General features: G+C 35.4%; 1 protein-coding gene across 1 annotated transcript in view; it reads right to left on the reverse strand.

Annotated features, from left to right (window-relative positions):
* Positions 1 to 25,063, reverse strand: part of USH2A (usherin) — a gene marked incomplete at its 3' end in the record, with an annotated part of 393,893 nt that overhangs the window by 288,241 nt on the left and 80,589 nt on the right. The window contains exons 14-19 of the mRNA XM_084283630.1: positions 23,091 to 23,254; positions 18,880 to 19,038; positions 15,288 to 15,782; positions 13,304 to 13,567; positions 11,638 to 11,795; positions 8,417 to 8,561 (exon numbers count right to left, since the gene is read on the reverse strand). Of these exons, the coding sequence (XP_084139756.1) occupies positions 8,417 to 8,561; positions 11,638 to 11,795; positions 13,304 to 13,567; positions 15,288 to 15,782; positions 18,880 to 19,038; positions 23,091 to 23,254 (1,385 nt within the window). The remainder of the gene's footprint in view (positions 1 to 8,416; positions 8,562 to 11,637; positions 11,796 to 13,303; positions 13,568 to 15,287; positions 15,783 to 18,879; positions 19,039 to 23,090; positions 23,255 to 25,063) is intronic.

Below are 25,063 nucleotides of genomic sequence, written 5' to 3' on the forward strand. Positions count from 1 at the left end.
AAAATGCATACAGCTAACACTCATGACAATAACTATATCTTCCTTTAAAGTCTAGCATTAATAAACGGCAGTTACTTGGACCATAATTATGGCATCTCTGGTACCCAAACCTGAAGCTTTTATAGGGCTTATGCAATTAACTACTTAAATGCATCGTAACACTTGCTTCTCTGACAGGGAAGTATTGATTATTTAATCATTTTCAAGTCTCCTCTAGCACAAATAAATGTACTACGGTTACAGTTAATGCACTGTGTACACGCATTAAACACTGGCATGACACAATTTATTATTTTGTGATATATGGAACAGAAACCTATGCTTTTACAAAGTAACATCCCTGCTATAACATCAGTATTTAAACTACAGCCTCATTAAAGTTTGAGAATTCTTGTGCATCAAGACAATGGAATACTACACATAATACGTTACATAAGTTCAAAAAGAAAAACACAAAAAAAAAAAAAAAACCTCTTCACAGGAATAGACAGCGCTGAAAATAAATCCTAGCACTAGCCCAGCATAGTACTAAATGCTGAAATTAAAAATACTCAAGACTAAAAGATACACTATATATTTTCCTAAAGGTGTCACTGTGGTACCTGTAGCTACTTTCTGAAAGATGAATCGACTATAATTTTACCTATTCAATTTTTTTTTAGTCACGTTCTGTTAAGACACATCTGTCAAAATAATGAGCGCAATACATTTTGGTGGATTCAAAGTCACATTTTGTATATTTTAATTATGTAGTTTTAATGTCTTGCTATATAATACATATTTAATATATTATAAAGCTAAAACAGTATTTAAAAGCCTATGATTGCTGCATGCCATTGTGTAGCAGAGGGCACAAAAAGACCAATAAAGACAGATGGTCTATACAGCTCACGTTGAAGTCATATATCTAAATATAGATGTTGCTACACAGGTCATTACAAATAAGCCTTTCCCATGTGTGCATGCACACACATGTACACAAAAACGAAGTTGGTAAGTAAAGAGCAGTTAATTCTGTTTTGTTTGAAATAATATCATTTTAGTTTTAGACTCCAAGACAGATGCCAGCATTTCTCTCTGAACAGATGGTAATTCCATCTAATAGTGCATCTCTGTATTAGTAAGGTCTGTTGTGTATACAAACAGTAATAAACACTAGGTAAGGATCAAAATAAATTTTAATTGTTGACATTAAATTCTGGCAGCTGCGGTTCTAAGGATACACTACTCCTTTCTCAAGTCTGTCAGGTTTACTAATACAACTGCTAAAGCTTTTCCATACTCTGCCAGATTCTCGTCCCAGAAATAATGTATTTACCATGTGGATAAATTTAACAGGCTTACATGTGTTTGAATAAGTACTACTCAGAATACTGTAGGTAGATATTTGTGTACCTTTCTGCAGAAGTCTTCAATCGTCTATTCTGAACAGCTCAGAAAGGTAATGGCAACAAAAAGTATGCAATTTTTAATTATTGTTCATTTGAATTCAAAATGCATACATACAAATTAAAACAGTAAGCAAATTTGAGGGCAAAACCAAAGAAAGTCTGTTTTTTTCATCTTGGAGATTTCTTTGTAAATAAAATTAAATACCTAGCTAGTGGTCATCCATTTTATTTTTTCTACAAGTTCAGAGGACCCTGAGATTGCCGTAGCATTTCTGGAATGACTTTTTTTCCCCCACACACACTTCAGAACAGCACCGGTCATTTCAATAGTAAAGGAGTTAAGAAATAATCCATATGTATCCTGACAATATTTTATTTTATTAGAAAAGTAATTAGAGTCTTTGAGTCTATCTTGGAACTCTTCACACATGAAAGAAATAAAGAAAGAAAGAAAGAAAGAAAGAAAGAAAGAAAGAAAGAAAGAAAGAAAGAAAGAAAGAAAGAAAGAAAGAAAGAAAGAAAGAAAGAAAGAAAGAAAAGAAGTGAAAAAAACCCACCCCTAATGGGATTCAGAAGAAAGTTTAATAACACAAATATGCTACACTCATATTTCTTTAAAAATAGATGTAATACACAATATTTTTTAAAAATCATGAAAAATATATTGCTTCCACCATATGGGACAACCAACGACTCACCAACCGATTTAAGATGCAGCATATTGAGCTGACCATATGTTACAGTGCTGTTGAATGGCTGAGTGATTCATGCCCGTCACATTCTAGTATATCAATTAAAGCTCCTTGAAGTCTGCATGATTTGTGTCTCTGTTATTAAACCCTGCTAATTCATCCCACTTACACATCTGTTATAAATCTCTAGGAGTGCTGCATGATTCATGGCAATCTGTGAGCATGGTACAGCAAATTCTTCTCCTTGTAATTAACAGTAAATTGTTTTACTGCCATGCAATGAATTTTTCAGTTATATTGCAAATGAACTCCTAAATGCACGGTTCTTTCCTAAGAACTGACTTATATCATTAGGCAATTAAAAAGTATTGCTTTGAACCAAAAGCTTTTAATCAAGAGAAGTACAACTTAAACATAGCTTAGAAACCTCGCAAATTCAACACAGAGGGAAAAGAACAAACTAAGCTATTTATGAAGCATAATGTGTGTTTAGTAGGAGAGAAGAAACAAATAACTTTCCAGTCCCTGCTATTTTCCTGAAACTTGAAGAACAATTTAACTGCAGCTTGAACACTTGGCAAGACAATTTTGAGCATATACCGTTTATCTCAGAAGTTACCTAAGTCATCTGTTATTACCAAATTTCTCAGATTACTTTACACTTTTCTAATTGTAAAACAGTGCCTTTATTCTTGAAATAAATAATTGGATAATTAGCCAAGTTGAATCATCAGAAGATTCCAATGCTGTTCAAGTGTTCTTGTCAAAGGTGAAGCAAATTCATTTCAGCTTTGCCTCTGCAGCTTTCTGAAGAGGCTTTGATTTTTTTCTTTCCTGCTACATTCTTGGCAGCAGCTTCAAATTCATGAGTCCATACATCAAGTCAGTAGTTTAACAACAAATGAAATTAAATTCAAAGAAGGGAAACTAATTGAAGGACAGCAACAAAAGTGTTTGGTAATGTGCTTTTTAATATGGCATGCCACATTTGCATGATAATTTTTCCTTTTTAGCATGGAGCAGAAAGTGACTAGCTTAATGAGGGATTATTCAAGACAGGAATGAACAAAATGCATTCATAACTAAGAACAAAGATTGTATTATGAAACGGAAACAGGCAACTGCCGAGAAGTAACTGGATGATTGGTTTATGCATTATGAATAAAAAGGTAGAAAAATATTTATATTAGTATTCACTAATGACTATATATACAAGATTGTTGTAATTAAAATTATAAATTAACATATTAAGACTGCTTGTTTAATCACTTTGGGTCCTAGTCACAATGACGAGACTTATGTACATGCATGCAAAACAATCTGTGTTTTCAGGCCAGCAGCAAATGGCCCTCATATTCCTGTTCTGCAACAAAGGAAAATATACATTACTAATTACCTGTTTAATGGGTATTTGTGATTTTAAAATTGAGGCATAGCATTTTGTAGAAAAACAGTCTGTGACAGGCATAAACAAATGCTGTATTGCCATGTCAAATGGGTTGAGGCTTTTGAAAAGGGCTTGCTCTGGACCTTATTCATGAAAGGAAAAAATGGACAAATTACTCAAATTAAAGGGTAATCAAAAAGAAAATGACATCAAGGAGTGTAAGACAGCCCAGAAAGCCCATCAGCATCATTACCCCAGCAAACCCAAAGGTTTTTTGGAGAGGCAACTCCAAAGACACCAATACAACTGCTTGAGAAGTCTGCCAAGAAGCCAGATGCAGCTGGTGCTGGAAGAATATCTTCTACAAATTAGCTTCTGAACCCTGTAATTGCCATCAAAAGCAAAGGATCACTAATACAATGTGCTGGGGTAACTGGTAGCAATCACAAAGCCATACTTTGGTGTCTCTTAAAAAAAAAAAAAAAAAAAAAAAAAGCTTTTAAAAGGAAGTTAAAAAAAAAAAAAAACACAACTGAAGACTGAAGAAGGGCAAAGGAAAGACGAACTTAATTACAAGAAATAAGCTCAGTCACACAGTGGTTAATGAAACATAGCTGTATAGATTGTTTAAGGCACACTTTGACTGATACTGAGAAGGGTAGGATAAGCAATTCTACTAGTCCAAGCAATCACATGGCTAATTCCATCCTGTTGAAACAGCATAAATTGGTGGGAATAAAAAAGTGTTCCTCTGCCTGACTGAAAAATTTAGAAAATATATGTTGGTAGATGCTGCAAAATCTAATGCATGTAATTAATAACTTAACACAAACACATTGTCAAAAAAATCATTTTTAAGCAACCAGGTCTTCTACTAGTACTAGCTGGTGAAGTTCTATTGATTTCAAGGTACCAGCTCAGAATCTTACATGAGATAAAAGCAGAGAGCAAAAAGTGCTTTTGAAAATAAAAGAATACCCTAGGACCTGATAAGAACAGGCTGAATGCCATTCTCAAAAATAAACAGGAATATGAACTAAGAACTTGGTGAAAAGAACAAAGTAAAATTTGTCTCTAGGTGTTAAGATGAAAAATGTATAATTGCAGTCTAGTACTGATTTCAGTTATATGTACGTAGTTTGACTTGACAGCAAATACAAAAATGAAGCTCAAATAAGATTCCAAATTTACCAACAAAGTATTAGAAATAACCTCTTTCTTATCCATCAGCTAAGGCTTTGAATAGTATCTGCAAAATGCTGCAGTACATAAAGAGTATTTAAAATAACACAAGAACTGTGGAATTTGAATCCTCTTAATTTAACACTTAAAAGACTGATCAAGAAAATACAAGTATGATTTAAAAGCCAACTATTTGTGTATTCATACTTAAACATACCAAAAAGAGGTTCTCTTTCTGTCCAGTCACCCTCTCTTCGAGTAACAAGGACAGGTTAATTATTTTCTTCCATTATCTTGACATACTTGCTTTGATCTTTCATCTGAATACTGCACTACCATGCAACACTGACCTTCCAACACTCTTTACCATCTTGGGAGCTTGTCATGAATCAGGCATACCCATGCAAGTTCTTTTATTCATCACACTTCATTTCCATTCCTTTTCCTGATTTCATATGCATTTGTGACATCTTCCACTCAGCTTTATTATAAAATAATTTGTTTCTTATGAATTCTATTTTGTTTGCTTATTCTCTCCCTCTCCTCACACTCTTCAGATTCAAATGTCATCTTTTACCATCTTTTACAAATACCGTGTGTGCACATATTGGTGAGGAGATTTTTTGTCAGTCTGACAGACACAGGGACGTATGGCTGATATTAGGTTACTTTCATCCTCCTCCTGCAAAGCTACTCATGAGATATACCTGGTACAGACACCTATATTGAACCAGATTAGAAGGTTCTTGCTAAAATAATCCAGAATCAAACATAACCAATTTTACTCAAAAAGACTTTTCACTGAAAAATCAGCATACTTTTGCTGATGCTTCTGCTCTCTTCAGTCTTAGCCCTACATTCTACTCCAGACTGCAGAAGACTCTTTTGTCTTCTACGTCCTCTCTCAAAACCTCTAGAAACAAAAATGCTGAGCAAAAGTAACGATTTAATGCCATTGTTTCTGCCATCATTTTTATCCTGTGCTATGCCATATAAAAAGCATGGTGCCAGAGAAAAAGAAGATTTTGAAGGCTTTTTGCATAGCTAGTCTTCAAATTAACCTAATGGATATGAACAAAGCTTAAGTACTTGAAACTTCTAGGCAATGGCAGTTCTAAAAGCAAGCCCCGTGCTAATATACCTCATCTGGACATGTCAAAATTACAGCCATCAAGGCACCCAGTATTATAAATGCTCCATATGATAAATCAGAATACTCCACACATGGAAGGGTCAAAGATGGTTTTCCATTCTCCTCCTCAACCATCAGAGAAAAATTAGTATAATTTAATAAAACCTCTAGCCCAACTTGGAATACAATTCAAAGTTCCTGGATTGTTAAGGTGCGAGGGGACCATTATGCTGGAGCACATTTCAATCAAGACTTCCTCCAAAAGCTCCCCGTGCCAGGGCATGGAGGGGGAGTGGCGCACAGCCAGGGAGACTGTCTCTGTGCCAGGGAGACATTCCTTCACGAAACAGAGCTCCTCAACAGTCCTAGAAAGGCAATTTTAATTTCATTTTGCACCATTTAGTGACACAAAAGGATTTTAATGGACCAAGATTTGGTCATCTATTTTTACAAATGATGGGACTGGCTTCTCCTAACTTTGTTCCAAGTCTGAACATGCTTTGATCTACAGTCATCACGTAAGTAGTGTCTCTTTTAAATTTTCTGTGAAAACACAGTTTCACTATGCTTCCCAAAATGGAACATGCACACAAAACCTGAAGATTATTAACTAATTTTCTCCAGAAATGAAAAACGCAAATGATGAAAGATAAAATGACATGTATAATTTAAGTGTTTTACTCTTTAATTTGATAAAATTTAAGACATTCCTTTAACATGCTTTAAAAAGACAAAAGGAACCCACTACAAGACTCTGCTTTCAAGGCCTACAAAGGTAAGCAAGAAAAGACTACACTGCAAAATAGCTAATAATTTAGGATGTGTTTGTTATTCTATTCTGTATTCTCCTGTCTTCTTTGATGTGGTAGGTCTCTAAACATTAACACAACCAGGGAGTAGGTAGTCATAAACAAGCTGTCAAGCATAACTAAGCTATTGTTTCTGATTCTCTTAACAAATGTATAAATGCAAAGTTGGATTGTTTGTAGTAATAAGGTGTGCCATTTAGGTCACATTTGTTTCCATGATTATCAGCACAGACTGGAACTCTGTTCCTTGCATGGCTGTGTGCAATGGATAAAGTCATACTCATACAAGTACAAGACTCTGTAGATGGCCAGCTTGAAACTTTATGAGGCTGCAGTATGAAGAAACAAATTTTGGCACCAGCAATTCAGGAAGAGAGAAGAGAGACAGAGCGATCTTCACCCACAAAAACACAAAGAAAAATTGTGAATCAAGGAACATGTCAAGAGGTATCTCCTCTTGAGAACAAAAGGAAAGGCAATTAAATAAATGGATCAAGAACACAGGGCATACTAGAGGTGTTATCTCAATAGCTTAAATTCCACTTCAGTTCATGTATATAAACCTAGCTATTTACTGGCTCTGGGTAACTTCTTATTCCCTATCTGGAAGCTCCTATATTTCTTCACTGATTATGCAGAAGAGCTTTGGTGGAATTCAGGCAACTCAAACACAGCCCAGGGAGCAAATGAAAACATTCTGCACATGAGAAATTTTCAGATTTTTTTTTCCTATGGGAGACCAAATTACATAAGAGAGGTAATTTCAAAATCATCATCACAACATCCATATGACAACAATACTAATTACTAACTGAAAATGCTAATATTGTGAAAGTAATGAATCTGTTTTAAATGGCTATACAAAAGAAAACCACAACATTAAGTAGTCTGCAGGTATGTCACATACTACGCATTTTGAGCTCATAGTAGTAAAGATCAATACTAACTACTTCATTGCATGAAAAGACTCATGAAGCTGATTTTCATAACAATTTCTGTCTCAAAACCCTCTTGATCCTTGGATGTCTAAGAAGTGATTTCATACCAGTCTTTTCTTCAAAGTAAATGCAGGCTTCTTCCATCCCTGTTCTATATCAATGCTTATTTTATTCTAAATTTGTAGAAAGTTAGTATCTTTGAAATCCTTGATATGTGGTTGAAATTAGCTCAAAGTGAAAATTTATTAAGGTGTACAGACACAACTATGCATCTTCTTAATTACCATTTTCTTAGGGAAGTTTAAGCATACATATCTACAAAATATCTTAAATCTCAGGAGTTAAATAAGCATTGTCAAGAGAACAGATGCAAAGCATGGATCTCACCTCCAATTTAGACACACAAATATACTATTTACCTATGTTAGTCATGCATAAAAACCGTGCAACTCTCCCTTCGGGGGTTAAGCAAGGCATTACATAGTACTTACACTTTGCATGCTCTGTTATGTAAATGTGACACACACTATAAAAATGAACAATAAATGAACAACTTAGCATCATAAATGAAGGAATGGGCTCAGCAACACTTATGTACAGTTACAGCTTAAATAAATGTGAACAAATATATAGAGACATCCATAACTTGCAACTGAGAGAGCAGAACATGCATCCTGTTGCCATAATGTAATAATGTAACTTAAATGTTCGCTGAAAATGTTTTGTTTTTAATCTGTCAAGGTAAACAAATAATAATTAAGCAAGTCACATTGTATTAATAGAACACCTACCCCTGTCACTGTGCATCAAACTATGATCATCTTAATGGCATTCATTAGTAAACTGTGTATTAGCTTTGCACTTTAATACAGATTGTTTCCTTACCAGCTGCCAAGGTTTGCCCCATTCCTGGATCACTGGTAATACAACCAATTTGATTGCAGAGAGTAATAGTAAAGTTGTATGTCCTGTACGGTTTTAACCCTGTTGCTACATAGGAAAGCTCGTAAGCCTCAGCTATATGCAAAACCTGCAAAGCAAACACATTGGAATATAAAAGTTTGTTAATAATATTTTCCTTCCTATTAATCAGTGACATATTCACTAATAAGAAACTTGTCTCTGAATTTGCAGATTCCTTCATTTAGATGTGGAAAAGCTTGCAAGGACCACTTGAGGGAGAGGATTATTTTGGAGAATCTCAGCAAGCTAGGATTTAAATGATAATACTTCCCATCACACTGTTTTATGAGGTAATAAGCCTGTTCCTGAGTGGATAAATGAGGAAACAAAGTTATTGCCTCGTAAAACTGTGTGGTGGTGCAGTTATCACTACTAACTGTGCAGCTACAACCCAGATGACAAGGATGACACTATTAAGTGGTGAAATCTGATCACCACTGAATGAATGACGTGATTAGGAGGCATTAGAAGGAATGGGAATAACTAACACCTACAGACATTTGAATTTGTTTCATGTTAATGTTATTTCAAGCTATCAGTTAGAGGGGAAGATGTTATCTTTTCTATAACTTCTTTATCAGATGGTTATTTAAATGAAAAATCTTACAAGCCTGTGACCAGAACAATTCACAAATATCACAGAATCACAGAATCACAAAATCACAGAATTTCTAGGTTGGAAGAGACCTCAAGATCATCGAGTCCAACCTCCAACCTAACGCTAACAGTCCCCACTAAACCATTTCCCTAAGCTCTACATCTAAACGTCTTTTGAAGACTTCCAGGGATGGTGACTCCACCACTTCCCTGGGCAGCCTGTTCCAATGCCTCACAACCCTTTCAGTGAAGAAGTTCTTCCTAACATCTAACCTAAAACTCCCCTGGCTCAACTTAAGCCCATTCCCCCTCGTCCTGTCACCAGGCACGTGGGAGAACAGGCCAACCCCCACCTCGCTACAGCCTCCCTTGAGGTACCCATACAGAGCGATAAGGTCACCCCTGAGCCTCCTCTTCTCCAGGCTGAACAAGCCCAGCTCCCTCAGCTGCTCCTCGTAGGACTTGTTCTCCAGGCCCCTCACCAGCTTCGTCGCCCTTCTCTGCACCCGCTCAAGCACCTCCATGTCCTTCTTGTAGTGAGGGGCCCAAAACTGAACACAGTACTCGAGGTGCGGCCTCACCAGAGCTGAGTACAGGGGGACGATCACCTCCCTAGCCCTGCTGGTCACACTGTTCCTGATACAAGCCAGGATGCTGTTGGCCTTCTTGGCCACCTGAGCACACTGCTGGCTCATATTCAGCCCACTATCCACCATCACTCCCAGGTCCTTCTCTGCCTGGCAGCTCTCCAACCATTCCTCTCCCAGCCTGTAGCTCTGCTTGGGGTTATTGCGCCCCAGGTGGAGGACCCGGCACTTGGCCTTGTTAAACTTCATGCAGTTGACCTCAGCCCATCGGTGCAGCCTATCCAGATCCTCCTGCAGAGCTTTCCTACCCTCAAGCAGATCGACACACGCACCTAACTTGGTGTCATCTGCGAACTTACTGAGGGTGCACTCGATGCCCTCGTCCAGATCATCGATGAAGATATTAAAGAGGACCGGCCCCAGCACCGAGCCCTGGAGGACGCCACTAGTGACTGGCCTCCAACTGGACTTGGCTCCATTCACCACGACTCTTTGGGCCTGGCTATCCAGCCAGTTTCTAACCCGACGAAGCGTGCGCCAGTCCAAGTCAAGAGCAGCCAGTTTCTTGAGGAGAATGCTGTGGGAGACGGTGTCAAAAGCCTTGCTGAAGTCAAGGTAGACCACATCCACAGCCTTTCCCTCGTCCACCCAGCGCGTCACTTTGTCATAGAAGGAGATCAGGTTCGTCAAGCAGGATCTGCCTTTCATAAACCCATGCTGACTGGGCCTGATCGCCTGCTTCCCCTGCAAGTGCTGCGTGATGACTCTCAGGAGGATCTGCTCCATGAGCTTCCCTGGCACTGAGGTCAAACTGACAGGCCTGTAGTTTCCCGGGTCTGCCCTCCGGCCCTTCTTGTAGATGGGCGCCACATTTGCTAGCCACCAGTCAACTGGGACCTCCCCTGATAGCCAGGACTGCTGATAAATGATGGATAGTGGCTTGGCCAGCTCCTCTGCCAGTTCCCTCAGTACCCTTGGGTGGATCCCATCCAGCCCCATCGACTTGTGCACATCCAAGTGCCGTATCAGGTCGCCAACCATTTCTTCGTGGATAGTGAGGGCCACATCCTGCTCCCCATCCCCTTCCACCAGCTCAGGGTACTGAGTATCCAGAGAACATCCGGTATTGCCGCTTAAGACTGAATATATATTGTTACAACAGCTACAGGAGGTAGGTAATTAGTGTTAGGAGGTAGGTAATTAGTGTTATTCCCATTATATAGACAAACAAGTTGAGGCCCATCTGTGGCCTGAAAACCAAAATTCAATAGTGAAGTGAGAAATATAGCATCAGAGCACCAGATCCACTCCTACACCCTCATTATATATGTCGGTGTATTTTTGCCCATTCTTAAGGTTTTAGATTACTATTACTACCATGTAATAGTAACAAATACGGTATTACTCCATTATTATATTATTATTCTGTATTATTATATATTCCAAAAACCATGGTATTTGTTTGCCAAACCCAGCCATTCTAAAATTACAACTGTATTTAAAAATCACATTTAGATATTATAAAGTATTTTTTCTGCTGTTTTAGGTTTCCCCAATCCAAAGACTTGTCCATTATCCAGGAGTCCAGACAATTATCTTTTTAATGTAGGTATAAATTCCTCCAGACACCATGACTTTAAGCATATCAGCAAACATAACAATAATATAGAATCAGACCATGCAAAGATCAAGGCAATTTAAAATGTTGTTGACCAATCTGATTCTTCCTTATTTTGAATCTTACCCACAACTGAAAACAAGTCATCTCAGGAATAAAACTTTTAGATTTAAAGTAATGTATAAACATTACAGAACAGTCAAGATGAAGTGATGAGTGAAAAACTTACATCAGGAGATATACAGAAAATCAGTCAAATAATTCACAAACATCAAGAAGGACATCGGACTTTATCAGTTTTCCTATTGCAATTTAGGAAAAATTTATCATAAAAATACTACCTGGGAAAATGGTGGCAAGAACCTTTGTTCAGTCATCAAACTGATGCTGTATCCTATCACTTCTCCTCTTGATAAATTATCTTCAGGTTTTTCCCACGACACATTGAGGGAATATGGTGAAAGTGGGAATACTGAAGGAGCTGGCATGAATACTGGGGCTGAAATCAAATTAATATAAAAACATTTATAAAATTACACAAATTATAATGCCACATTTCACACAGTATTTGTGAAACACCATTTCAGGCAGTCTTTTCCAATTCGATTCTTTTTTAACTATGTTTTCAAGCCTAACTGGAATTTGCTCGTTATTTTGATAGTGCATAAAAAGTACATCATTCTCTTGTTTTCTACTCTGTCCATGAATGCAGAACAAAACTCTGCCCATGTCTTAAAAGAAATCCTAATTGACAATAAAGCCTTTAACTCTGCAGCAGGTAGAAAATACATACAAATGAAAAACTCTTGAAGAAAAACTTCATGCAACCTGGGAAAAAAACTGATAAAAGCAAAAAGTGTTCAATACTTCAGCATCTTAAAAGCAATTTTGTTTGCTAGGCCAGTTTGAAATTAACATGTCTCTCACTTCTAACAAAACCGTTCCCTTGTCTTCCATAGCTAAATCTGTAAAAGGATTGTTTGCACCACAGTTAAATCCCCACCTGATTACTCTGTAATAATAGGATACCAACTCACAGCACTTCTATTACGTACAACCACACTAATGGACCTCTTTCCAAATACAATTTAACACTTTTATAACATACAGTATTTAAGAACAGATAAGCACAAAGACTCATTTTGAAAAGGGAATTATTTTAGCCAGTAGTTTTTTAGGCTCAGGCCTAAAAAACTTTCAAGCTTTTGGCAAACAATAGCATCAGTGATGTAACTGAAATGTTTAATTGCAGAACAGAGGCTGTATCAGACTAAAAAACATACTCTTCTGGTGTAAGCATTGAAATAAGTACCTGTTATTTCAGAATAATATGTCAAATGGAACGCTTTTTTGAAAATTTGATCAGTGAGGTCATAAGAGTTGTTGTGATTTGATTCTTAAAATTTCTCAAAAAGAAATGGTTCGTATTATGATAGCTGGCCTGTATCAAACCATATGAAAAGTTTCAAATGCTATACTTCTAAAAACAAAAGTGACCATTTTGAGTTCTGGAAATAAATAAAAATGAAAAACCCACCACCTTTCTTAAATGAGGCTTCTTATCAAAGCCTCATTTCAGGAGAACTCACTTGAACCTCTTTCCTATACCTTCTTGAACAACATTCCTACTCATACCAACTCATATATATTTGTGATTAAACCAATTTTATTTATTTATTTTTTCTCCCTTTAAAGGGCACATAACTAAAAACTGGGAAAACAGTAGAGAGTTCAAACACTTCTTGATAGATTTTACATTTTGTAATCTTAAAATTTTTAAGTGACAGATCTGTTTTCTTTAGCAATATGATATTATGTTGAAGAAAATATTTTGACTGAACATGCTAGGTTATGAGATAAAATTACTTTTGTTTTATTTAGTAAAAACCAAGAATTTTTCCCTATTTGAATGACTACTGAACACATCTTAACAACAACACTTTAAGAATATATTCTAATTTATTTTATCCTTTAGTTTTCAATGAACAAATTTAAACCACTATTTACCAGCCTCTGCTGTTCGTCCTGATATCCAATCTGAAGATGTACTACCTGCCATGTTTACTGCTAGCACATAAAATTCATATTTTGTGAATGGCTCAAGATCAGTGACTGTGGTACTGGTCTGTGGTGGAGCCAAAGCATTTTCATTAGCAGACTCCAGAACTGGTTGAGGGCTGAGCCATCCACTGCTTTGGAAAACACGAATTTCAGGAGTAAGAAAGTTCTCAAATGATTTTCTCATGTAAAGTTCATATCTTATAATTATACCTAGAGGGAGAGGAAAAAAAAAAATATATATATATATATATTGCATTTAAGCTATTTCTGGAATACTACTAAATTACTAACACCAAAATAACATTACATTTAAAATCATAACAACTGATCTGTCAACATCATAGAAAATATAGCATAAGAAGTTTTATAACCTGTGTAGTTATCAACCAAATACTCGTTTTGCCATTTCTTGCATTACACTGTTTATTTTCACCTCCATACAATTTTGGGATTTGATAACAAATACCTGAACTAAAGGGACATTTTCAAGTTTATTTATTTATTTATTTTTACACAATGAATAGGGGACTTTTTTTTTTTTTTTGAGTGAGAATTAAACGCTAATAGTTCAGAAACAACTACAGGATAGCGTGTAGATACATAGATCTGTGTGTGAGAGAAAGAGGGTTTTCCATCAGAGTAAACCTATTACACACACGGAAAGGTCTCAGCACTTTGGAAAAAATGGCTTCACCATTGCAGTATGAAGAGATACATGACCTAGGAATGATCACGGAAATGGTTTAGCTCCACAAACAGAGCACAAGAGTGCTGCCTAGAGATTTCCAAAATAAAGGAGATGAGATATTGAAGAAAGGAGATAAAGTTAATTACCATATAACATATATATTTGGGGCTGTAATCATGCACGGAAACAGAGGCAGCTTAGGAGAAAAAACTTCTAAAGATAAACTTCTAAAAACTTCTCGTTTGTCATTTGCAAACTCCAGGAAATCTAAGCAGAAATGAAATTTAAGAGGATTGCTTAAAACTTCCTGTTGTACTGGCATTACACACAGGTAATTGCTATGAAGGAAACCACGAGCAATATATGCTACATATTGATGCACAAGTATTGACAGACATTTTCATGACCTGTCTTATAGGAATGGCATTTCTAAAAACTTAAAGGCATTCTTCCTGTCTCACCTGGTAAAAGCTAGCAAAAATGTTCATAGAGAATGCTAAGCCCCCAATACACACCTGCTCATTTTGGGAACGGAGAAATAGGCTCATTTTGTGAAGAGATAAACAGGCTTGGTTTAGAATGCACAAATATTAGTGTTTGTAAGTGCAAGATCACAAAGCTCAATGGCATGTATATCAAGAGATAAAGTGTTTACCAGTAAAATTCGTGGCATCACAAAAGTATCCTACAACAGCTGTGTTCTCAGATTCAAAAACCTAAAATATTATTAGGCAAGTTAGACCAGCAACTCTTGGCAATAGCATAATCCCTAACAAAGTTACACTGGTAATAGAATTAGTTACAACACATGACAAATGGTTTTAAAAACAGATTTCTCTGTTAATTTTTAGATTCTTTTCATAACTATTGCCTGCTTGTTTATGCTTTATGCAGCAATATTACACATCTGTCTGAACTAGCCTATTTGGCAAATTAGGAAAAAATTAATTTTACTGTAAATGTTTAATTATAAACGTGCTTTTTCTGATGCAGCAGATGCCACTAAGGGCTAAATCCTGAATCTAAGGGCTAAATCCTGAACCCAGCACATCGGTGTTCTAGACTCCAAAACAACAAAACAGACTCCAAGACTACATTTAGTGGTGTCAGGCAAATTCAGATGATTCCTTACTTTATTCTCAGTTTATGTCCCACAGCTAAGGATATTCTAATCAAATTAGAGAAAAATACTGATTTTTCTTTGCAAAATTTTTGACTTGTGAAAATAAATATATGTCCTACCATTTGGTTTCACAGGTGGTGACCATTCCACAGACAGTTCTGTAGAGCTGATGGTTTTTATAACCGGTGGGAGTAGCCCTTCTGGAGGAGCTTGTGCAGTAATTACTGTCACTGGCTGGCCCTTTAAGCAACCTCCAGAAGTACAAGCTTGCACAGAAAAAACATACTTGGTAAATGGCATGAGATTCCAAATAATTGCTGAAGTTTTTAAGCCTTCATACTGGCCACAAGGCTGAAGATCAACCAAGCCAGTACACATCAAAATGTATTTCTCTATGGGCCCAGAGTCATTTGATGGGGCTGTCCAGTAAAGCAAAACAGAGTGGTGACTAACAGGAAAGACTGGAGTTAAGTTCAAGTTTCCTGTAGGTGTCCCAGACTTTGTTCTGTATGTCACTGAGGCACTTCTAGTAGAACCATGAATGTTGCTGGCTTGGATGTAGTAGGAATAGAAGGTATATGGAGATAAGGTGCTATCAATGAAGGTCTGAATACCTAAAACAAACAGGTGAGAAGAAAATTTTATCAGTCTAACACATTTTTAAAAAATCTTATTTTGTATACTTAAGGTCCTTCCAACAAGCTCAATATGTAAGATATTTATGCACGTTTGCACACTCTTCTTGAGATCATCATGATCATCGTAACTTCTCAATTTTTTTTTTTTTTTTTAAATCTCCCAATGTACATTGCCAACACCAGAGAAACAGATTTTCCACTGAATTCCTCCTAGTTCCTGCTTTCATCATGAACAAGATTAGTACAATTATCTTATTATTCATCCTTTGCTTGGAAATAATGATTTCAAATGTAAATCAGCATCAGTATTAGTGGAGCTGATATAGAAAAAAATCCATGAAATTTTACACCTCTTTTTTCATTTATTTCATAGAATAAGACCACATATTTGACCTTTCTATGCTTTCATGTCCTCACTTCTAAAACAGTGCTTAATAGTTCATTTGTAAAGCACTTGATCTTGGATGAAGAATGAAACAGAAGTGCAAATACTTATTAAAAAGGTCTGAAGCCTGTATTTACCTTCCTCACCTCTCACTTTCCATTATGTTAGATAGCTTTTTAGCAGCCATGACCACAAATACCTCTCAGGTATATCCTAGAAGCAGCTAGGCATCTTAGCCTATGACCAGCCATGGCACAATATGAATTTATATACAACTGATGTCATACATAGTTTTGGTTTAAGAAACAGTGAACAGTATATTATATGCTACAGCATGGATACTCTGAAAACTTCTTCAAAGCAAAAGGAGAGGCCAGATCTCAGTCCTCTCCGTACATCTGCACAAGCAAGACAGCCCTAAGTACAACATAAAGACCACCACAGAATAATCTGTATTGCTAGATATTCAGTCTTTGGTATTGTAGTACAAAAGCAGCAGCAGCCCCAGTAATTGCTTAAAGCACATTAACTACACACATGATCACAAACTTGTCAATGGAGTTCAGCAGTAAAGGGACTGGGTACTCTCATCTTCTACTCTTTTAAACCCTAGTACTTTAGGCAAGGTTCCAAAATGGCTCTGCCAGCAGCAGTAGTGGCTTTTGCAATATCTGTGTGCATTACAAGACACTGGATTGAATTCAGCAAGTTTTTTCAATGCTGATGAACAATTGATAACTAGGTGGTAAGTTTTATTTTGATAGGAATATAGGCTAGATAAAAATAAACAAATTAAAAAATAAAAATAAAAAAATAAAAAATAAAAATAAAGCTAGAACCTGTGTGATTTGGAGTTAGAATCTTAAGTACTCTTTTCCCCCCACATTTTAGAGCAAGTATTTCATTTTAGCCTTAAGACAGACTGGTATCTACTGAGCCTCTGGTTTCTGAGAGCAGTTAGCAAAACAGTGTTTTAATTAGGCATTTTACAATAGTATCAGCCAGATCTCCAGTACAATTTAGAGGATTATTCTTATTTTTTCCTTGGAAGGTTCAGTGTTTCTATAAAACTCTCATTTAGTTATAAAGTAACATTCATTATCCTGTTGCATTCACAGGATATATCATAAACATTCTAAATTCCATGATATACTGAGAAAAAAAGTAATAAACTAATTTTTCTTAAAATAAAACAAAGTTCTGATAGCATTAACAAAGTATTTTTGGCATTCAAAGGCCAGCAGATGATTTCACATCATTAATTAGAAATTAATTAAATTTTTAGAATTTAATTTTTAGAAAGTAATTAGGTTCTTTGCCAGAAAATGTCAAAAATGCCTTTGTAAACCAAATCTGTTTTCAGAAATTGAACGTTTTATTAAGTAGAAACATTTTATTAAGTAGAAACAGTTTCATTATCCAGATAATGATATTCAGATTTTTTCACTCTATAAAGTATGTAAGTGGAGTCATGAAATAACATCCTTAATAATGCACTCTGAGTTTATTACATTACAGAGCACAAATTTAAGACAAGAAAATATATAATAGTGTCACTTTTGAAATAACAGTATTTTTTTACTAAATTTAGACTTTTAAAGCAAATAAGGGATTGGCATATTTTCTATTTGTTTTACTTTTTATTTTCTTTTTTTTTCTATTATTATAATTTTTCTTTTTCTCCTCTCAGTCAGTTAATCCCATGCATGGATTGCATACCTTCCTTCACAGTACATACTGCAGAGTATCCCATTCAAGCATAAGCCAATTGATTACATGCAGTAATCAATTGTAACAAAGCAGAATGCACCAGAACATTAAAAAAAAAAAAAAATAGATAAACCTTATGAACCTTATTTCACTGTATAAGTCTTTCTCCCACACATACTGCAGGGTACATACCAACAATTAGAAAGTCTTAACTTCTGAAAAATACTGAAGCTCTTTTGGTATGAATATACAGCAAAGAAGCTGCTAGAAGGGAAATCTAAGTTTAGGGGTATTAAACCATACCTATCCTTTTAAAAAACACTTGTGTACAGTATATATGTAAAATCAGAATCCAAATCTTCTTTTCTTTGATAAGAGGATCAATATTAGCACAAAACAGCCTTTCCATCTAGGACAGAGTGCAAAATCCTTGAGGACTGCCTTCTGAGGATCCCTTTGCAAGCCTCAACATCAAGAAAGTGGTGCTGCAAAAGGCAAACCAGGAACTACACTGATAGCTTAACAAAAGGTGCTAAAAGTTAGACCATAAAAAGCTTTCCTAATCTGTTAACAGTTTAAAACCAGGAGGATTTAAAAAAAAAAAAAAAAAAAAAAAAAAAAAAAAAAGAGTAAAAGCACTTTATGGTCTATTCCATTCACCCCAATTCTTTATCCAGGATTTTAGCAGTGCCTCTCTTAGATTTTGTAGCCTGTGTATTTTCACAGGGAATGCTTTTAGTAAGGTGTTTTAGATTCAAAAGTAAAAAATTATCAGCCATTTTGTATGATTCACTTTACTGATTTTTGTCCAGGGTGTTAATTTCTTTCAAGAAACATTAATAACACTAAAGGAAGTTAAAGTATTAAAAATCACAAAGGATGATAATGACAGGAGGCAGAAATAATTAAGAAAATTATACAAATATATACACATTTGCACATACACAAAAACTTTGATGTCATCTTATAAATACTTACTATAGGGGTAATAGTCTTCTACTGCATAAATTTCAGTCTCATCTCTATACAGTAGATATGTAAGCCGGTTAGAATTTGGAGAGTCTGGAGAATTCCATGAAAGACTGATAACAGAGGAATTGAGAACTTCTCCTGTAGGAGGTGGTTGCTGTAATGGAGCTAAAACACATATATTAAAAAAAAAAAAAAAAAAACACCAGAGTATTTAATAATGAATGTAATCAATAATTACACAAATAAATAAAAGCATAAAAAGGTATTTTTTCTTCAAAGAAAAGCTGTATGTAAACATACAATCACCCAGGCAAGACATTCATAAATGGAACTGATCCATCCAAACACTCTCCAAGAAAGCTTGTTATCCAAGTACATCAAACAAATGTACACATTAAAACAAATGACAAATTAATTCCTGCCCTTAATTCCTGCTCCCCAAAATTAAAGCAAATACACCACAATTTTCCAAAAACACTTTTTTCTGCCTTTTTTTCTTTTTCTTTTTTTTTTTTTTTTAGCCAAACATATTTCAAGACTACTATAAAAAGGGAACATATTTATCTGGTCACATTACTGGAGTCTATAGTTCAATTATAATTTTTTATTTTTTTTCAGAGGATTCATTCAATTTTAGCATAGGCCTGGCATAAACTTCCTCTAATAGAACAGAAATGAAAAGTCTAACTAACTACACATTTTACTGAAGTGTTACAATATGCCTATCTAATTAACTGACATAAAACACAGGGGCAGATTGTGAAGGCAATTATTTTATTTAGGCAATTTACTTCTATTTGTTTCCAATGAAATTATAAATCAATGAGAGCGAGGCATCTTAACATTTTAAGAAATAGGCTCGAAATTCTTATTTACCAAAATATTACTCTGCTATCACCTCCATTAACTTCAGAAAAAATGTTACTTAATTGCACTACTATCTGTAAAGACATAAACAAGCCTGAAGTTCTCTGGCCAAAAGTCTCACACTATTAGAAAGATGGTCAAAGTTTCTTCCATGTCCCTTTTATAATTCGAATGTATGATCATGGTTCTTTATAAGATGTGGCTATCACTCAGAAAAAAATATATATATTCATAGACACCTATATATCCATACATTTATGTGCACATAAATACATTTATGTTATTTAACTCAGAGCATGAGTCCGTATCCTGCTATGAGATCCCCACTCGCTGTGTTATATGTGACAGCATTACTCTCGTACCTTCCCTATACTATGCATTAGTACTGAACAACTCTGGTCTCCTTTGGCAGCTAGTAATTGCTATAGGTTGACTCAAAGTCAGACTGTGCTATTTCCCTACCCTCTTTGCCAAGGGAGGGAAAAACAAGGGATCTACAGGACAACATTTTGCCCAGAATATTGGGGGGAAGTACAGAAATCAATACATGGAGCAAGCTACCATGTACTAGATACAAAACCATCCCTTTCTCCCTAGAAATAGAAACATTAGAAGCATATAGATTTTCATTATTTTTTTCTCCTTCTATTTATAAATGATTGTCATTCTCCTTCTATTTACAAATGATCATCATCTCTGTTGTGTGGATATTTGCTTAATGTACACAAATCACCAAAAGATAATTATCAAAATCTGTTCAGTCAAACTAACAGGAGAAAAGAAGCAAAGAGTGAAGTTACACGAAATGACACGAGGACCTCAATTCACACAAGTGATAGATGTAGAGAATTACGCCAACATCAGCGGGTGTCATTACATATGGGTTTTTAAACATATATATAAAATATGAGTCGAAGCTCTTTACTTAGAGTACGATAATGAAAAACCCTTTTCCTTCTGCAGTATCTCAGCCAAGAAATAGCAGAAAATATTTCTAGAATCCATTGCATTGAACAGGACACAACCTTCATCCCCAATTAGAAAGCATACGTTGTTTTGCTGCCAGTCTAAAGTTTTTGAGTTCAGCTGAGTTATGAAGTGAATATATGTTAAAGAGTCTACAGCAGTCAAGTTTAAGAATCCTAAATCCCTGACATTTTTGGAAGGTTTCCCTCCATATAATACATGCATAAAATACCAGAGCAATCAAACTTACTGGCATAACCTTTATTTTCCGGTGAGTAGTCTCTCACTATCACATATTGCTCCCATATTTGCTGTTTTACATTTTAGATGTGTAAGCAAAGTATTGTATTTCAGAATTGTTTATGGTGTGTCTAAGATATTGTTGAGCAGAAAAACTGAAAATAGGTCTCTACATTAAAAAATATTAGTTGCATAGTGATAGCAGCTTACATTTGCTATTAAAAGGAAAGACAAGTAAAGATGTGTATAAAAAAATACTGTATTGCTATGAAAATAATCACAAATATCAAAGCAAGTCAAAGTTCTTTATCCATGCAACAAGTATTTTGGTATGAATAATCAAAAGACAGCAATTGCTATATCACTTATGTCCAGAAGAGGACTCCGCATGTCATTTAGAATACTGACGATGTATTTTTTCTAACTAAAATCTATGATATTATTTATCTATGTCATGTTATTATTAATCAATTTTATAGTTGAATTGCCATTGACCTTTATCCAATGTATATCCCAACATAAATAAGTAGGTTGGTTTATGTTTGTAAAGCACTTTGAAGATGAACAGCATCATAAAAGTGATATATATTATTATTATTATACATTCAGTTGAAACATCCTACATTTTTAAAAGAAACAACAACCAATCAACTATCTGTACAGTGAACAGACACTATATGTTCTACAGAAGAGTAAAGGGAAGAACAATACAAAATTGTATCTTAAACAATTCCAAACTTTGAGAACAATCACCTCTGAAACATTACCGTTGTTCTATCCCATTTATAGTATTATGCATTCTGCTATATATATTAATCAGAATTCAAAGGGATTTACAATCCAAATACAAACAAGAATCAAAGGGTCCTTGTAAACAAATTCTTTGTGCATATACATCTCTACTTGCAAGTCCACAGTATGTGCATATCACAATGATATATCATGCCTAGATGCCTGTGCAAAATACAGAGATGTATTTTGTTGAAAGAGGATCCAGAAACACGCTGCAGAGATTACTTGGGAACATCTAAACTTGTTGTTGCATTACACATGGCTACATGAGCTAACTCTCACTATACGTCTGGTCAGGCCATTATCAATTAGGTCTGCTAACAGAAATGACCAATTAGCATCTGCAGAGTACCTCATTAACTGGTTATGAGACTTTTAAGACTGGGCTGTTAACTGCATACGGCAGTAGAGCGTACCACAGAGACACAGCACAACTTTTTCACAATTAGCTCAGGTCCTATCCACAGAGTTTGGCACTCCATGGTATGATGCCCTCAAAGCTTTTTTCCAAACACAGAGTTGAAGACAACTTAAAATATGAATCTTCTTATTAAATACACCTTTCCTCTCCTTCTTTAAAATCCCTGCCAGTATAGAGACAGTGGACCAGTGAGCAAATCAGAACATTCAGTTTTGACCAGTTACAACAAAGTCTTGCCATCACTTCACATCCAGACTTCCTGCAAAGGTGGAAGTGCAGGTGTTCCATTGCAACATGACTCAGTACAACTCAGGGTGTGGCCATCAACACAGCATTAGCTCAGACTCGCACATCCCAGTTTATGATGCTCCACATCACATATTTTTCCAAACTGGCGGGACAACGACAACAACAACAACAAAAAACAACTCCATGAGGAGACAGGCATAGTAATGTTGCACTGAGGAGCAGATTTTGAATTAATCACAAATCTTGTGATTTTCTGACCAGAAGGCAAGACTTCTGCCTCCTGTCAATGGCAAGACAGGGGGCTAAGCTGTAAGCTGTAAAAGTACTATTCTATTAATGTGACTAAAAGGTGGACTATACTTTTGCCATTGCAAGGAAAGTGGTAGGAAGTGCAAGGGACTTATGGGCCATTACTTCTCAAGTGGGCTAGACTGGTAAGTGTAAGCTGTGTGTATAATACTAAGCAGTCTTTACATCACAATAGAAAACACTCCTAAGAACACCTAATCATGAAAAACAATAATGAAAAAATGATTGTTTTTCACAATCATGAAAAATACCTAAACTAAGGGCAAGAAATATACTATTTTAATAATATAAATAAACTATTTTAATGCTCACAAAATCGATAATGAAACATTAATTTGAAATACATGTTTTTTAAGACCTAACATCCACTTACTTTTACTGCAGCCAAATAGGTTGTGGACATCCAAATTACTAGCATCAGGAGCACAGTTGTCACATTTCAAGCCAGTTACAAACTGTTTACAAACACACTGTCCAGTAACAAGATGACAAGTTGCACTAATGGCTCCTGCAGGATGACAATTACAGTGCTGACATCTATAAACAAAAACAAATCAAGGAAGTGATCACAACACATTAGCACTTCAGTTAAGCACAGTAGGATTTTGTTTAAAAGATTCTTGTGTAACACAATTTAAAAATCATAAACAGTGAAATAGGCTGAAACACAGCAGAAAATTCATTAGCCTGATAAAAAAGTAACTTTAAAAAAGGTGCCCATTATAAAAATTAAAACCTCAATGCCAGAATAATGTTCTGATTTATACGAAAACTGCTCAAAATTAAAGATCTATTAAATACATTGATCCACACATCAAATGCATAATGATGTTTGGTAATAACCACATTATGTACTCAGTCTTGCAATGCTTACCCATGAACCTTTTTTTGCACAACTAGAGTTCAGGGTTACATGTGCTACCAGTTTCACAGGTTTCTGCACAAAATAGGCAACTTTCTAATTTAAAGTAAACTAGTCTTTTGTTGAAAATGAAAATTAGTTAATAATTTATTATAACAGAGGCAACTTGAAGTTGCAAAAATAAACCACTGCAGATAAAGCAGAAAGAATACGAAGACAAGAGTGGAGAAAAAAATATCAGATCAAAATAGTAAAAAATGCAAAGATAAGCAAAACTTATTATAACAGAAAGCACATTTCCTTTGCTGCCTGATAGACAAAATGGAATTAACTTAAAAGGATACTTACACTAGATGTTTAAATTAAGGTATTTGTTAAATTAAATATATATATATTATATATATATAAGCATCAGTTCATAAAAATGCCACATTTCAATTCTGTAAATCTCTGTGGCATCAGTACAACACTTTCATCACTAATTTATGCTTTGTTTTTTGCATGTGGAACCTCTCTCAATCAACTTGTTTTTCACTTGCTATATTATTTCCCCACTGACACTCATTTAAAGCAGGGATACCAATGACAGATTATGCAAATATTCAAAGACTTGCAAAATCTCAGAAGTTAAGCAAAGCATTTTTTTCTTTACTGCAACTACTTTTATAATATCCACAGACTACTATTATTTGTTGTAGCAGAAAAAGTCAACAATGGCAAATAAAACATTGAACTTTAGAGTATAATTTAAAAGAGTTTTGAAAAATCAAGAACTGGGAGAAATTTTGGACTGTACAGTGCAGCTAAAACATGCTAGAAAATCTGCACATCACTCCCCTTGTCCTAAGCTGCAAAATTGAGTCCCATTTTCAAGCCTAAACAATATTAGCCTAGAGGGATTCTTATATTACTCCAGGCACCAGGTCCCAAGATGATGAAACAGCAGAAAGACCGTGGAAGAATCTGAGGGAGAGGTAGCCCTGCCACTTCCCCTCTGCTCTGCTAGCTCTAAGACTAGATTAGAATTGTTTGTTTATTTTCTGCTTATCTCCCCTTGACCAATTTCACCAGATCTGAGGAAGTAGGTGGAGGTGCCTTTACACAATTTACTTCACTTTTTTTTTCCAGTTATCACTGTCACTTTGGCCTATCTCTTCCTATCTGTATGGAGGCAGAAATAAAAGTGAGTTCAGTTACCGTTTAGGTGTTGGCTTTTAACGACAAAGGAAAATGGAAGGGGTGGTGGAAACTGTTTTCACATTAGGACACGAAAATTCAGGTCAATAATCAGTGAAATAGACATTAAATGTGACAGATTTTTAAACAAGTTTAAGAAAACTCTTCACATATATTTTCTACCCATCACAGAGCTATCTGTATTAGAGTTCCTTTACTCCACAGCAGCTTGTGCTGTGTGATCTCCTGGGTAATCATTCAACACCCTTAAAAAGGCTGATAAAAGCTAAAGCTGCAAAATAAGCTGC

This window comes from Netta rufina (assembly GCF_964035555.1).
Source record: "Netta rufina genome assembly, chromosome: 3".
NCBI classification, from domain to species: Eukaryota; Metazoa; Chordata; class Aves; order Anseriformes; family Anatidae; genus Netta; species Netta rufina.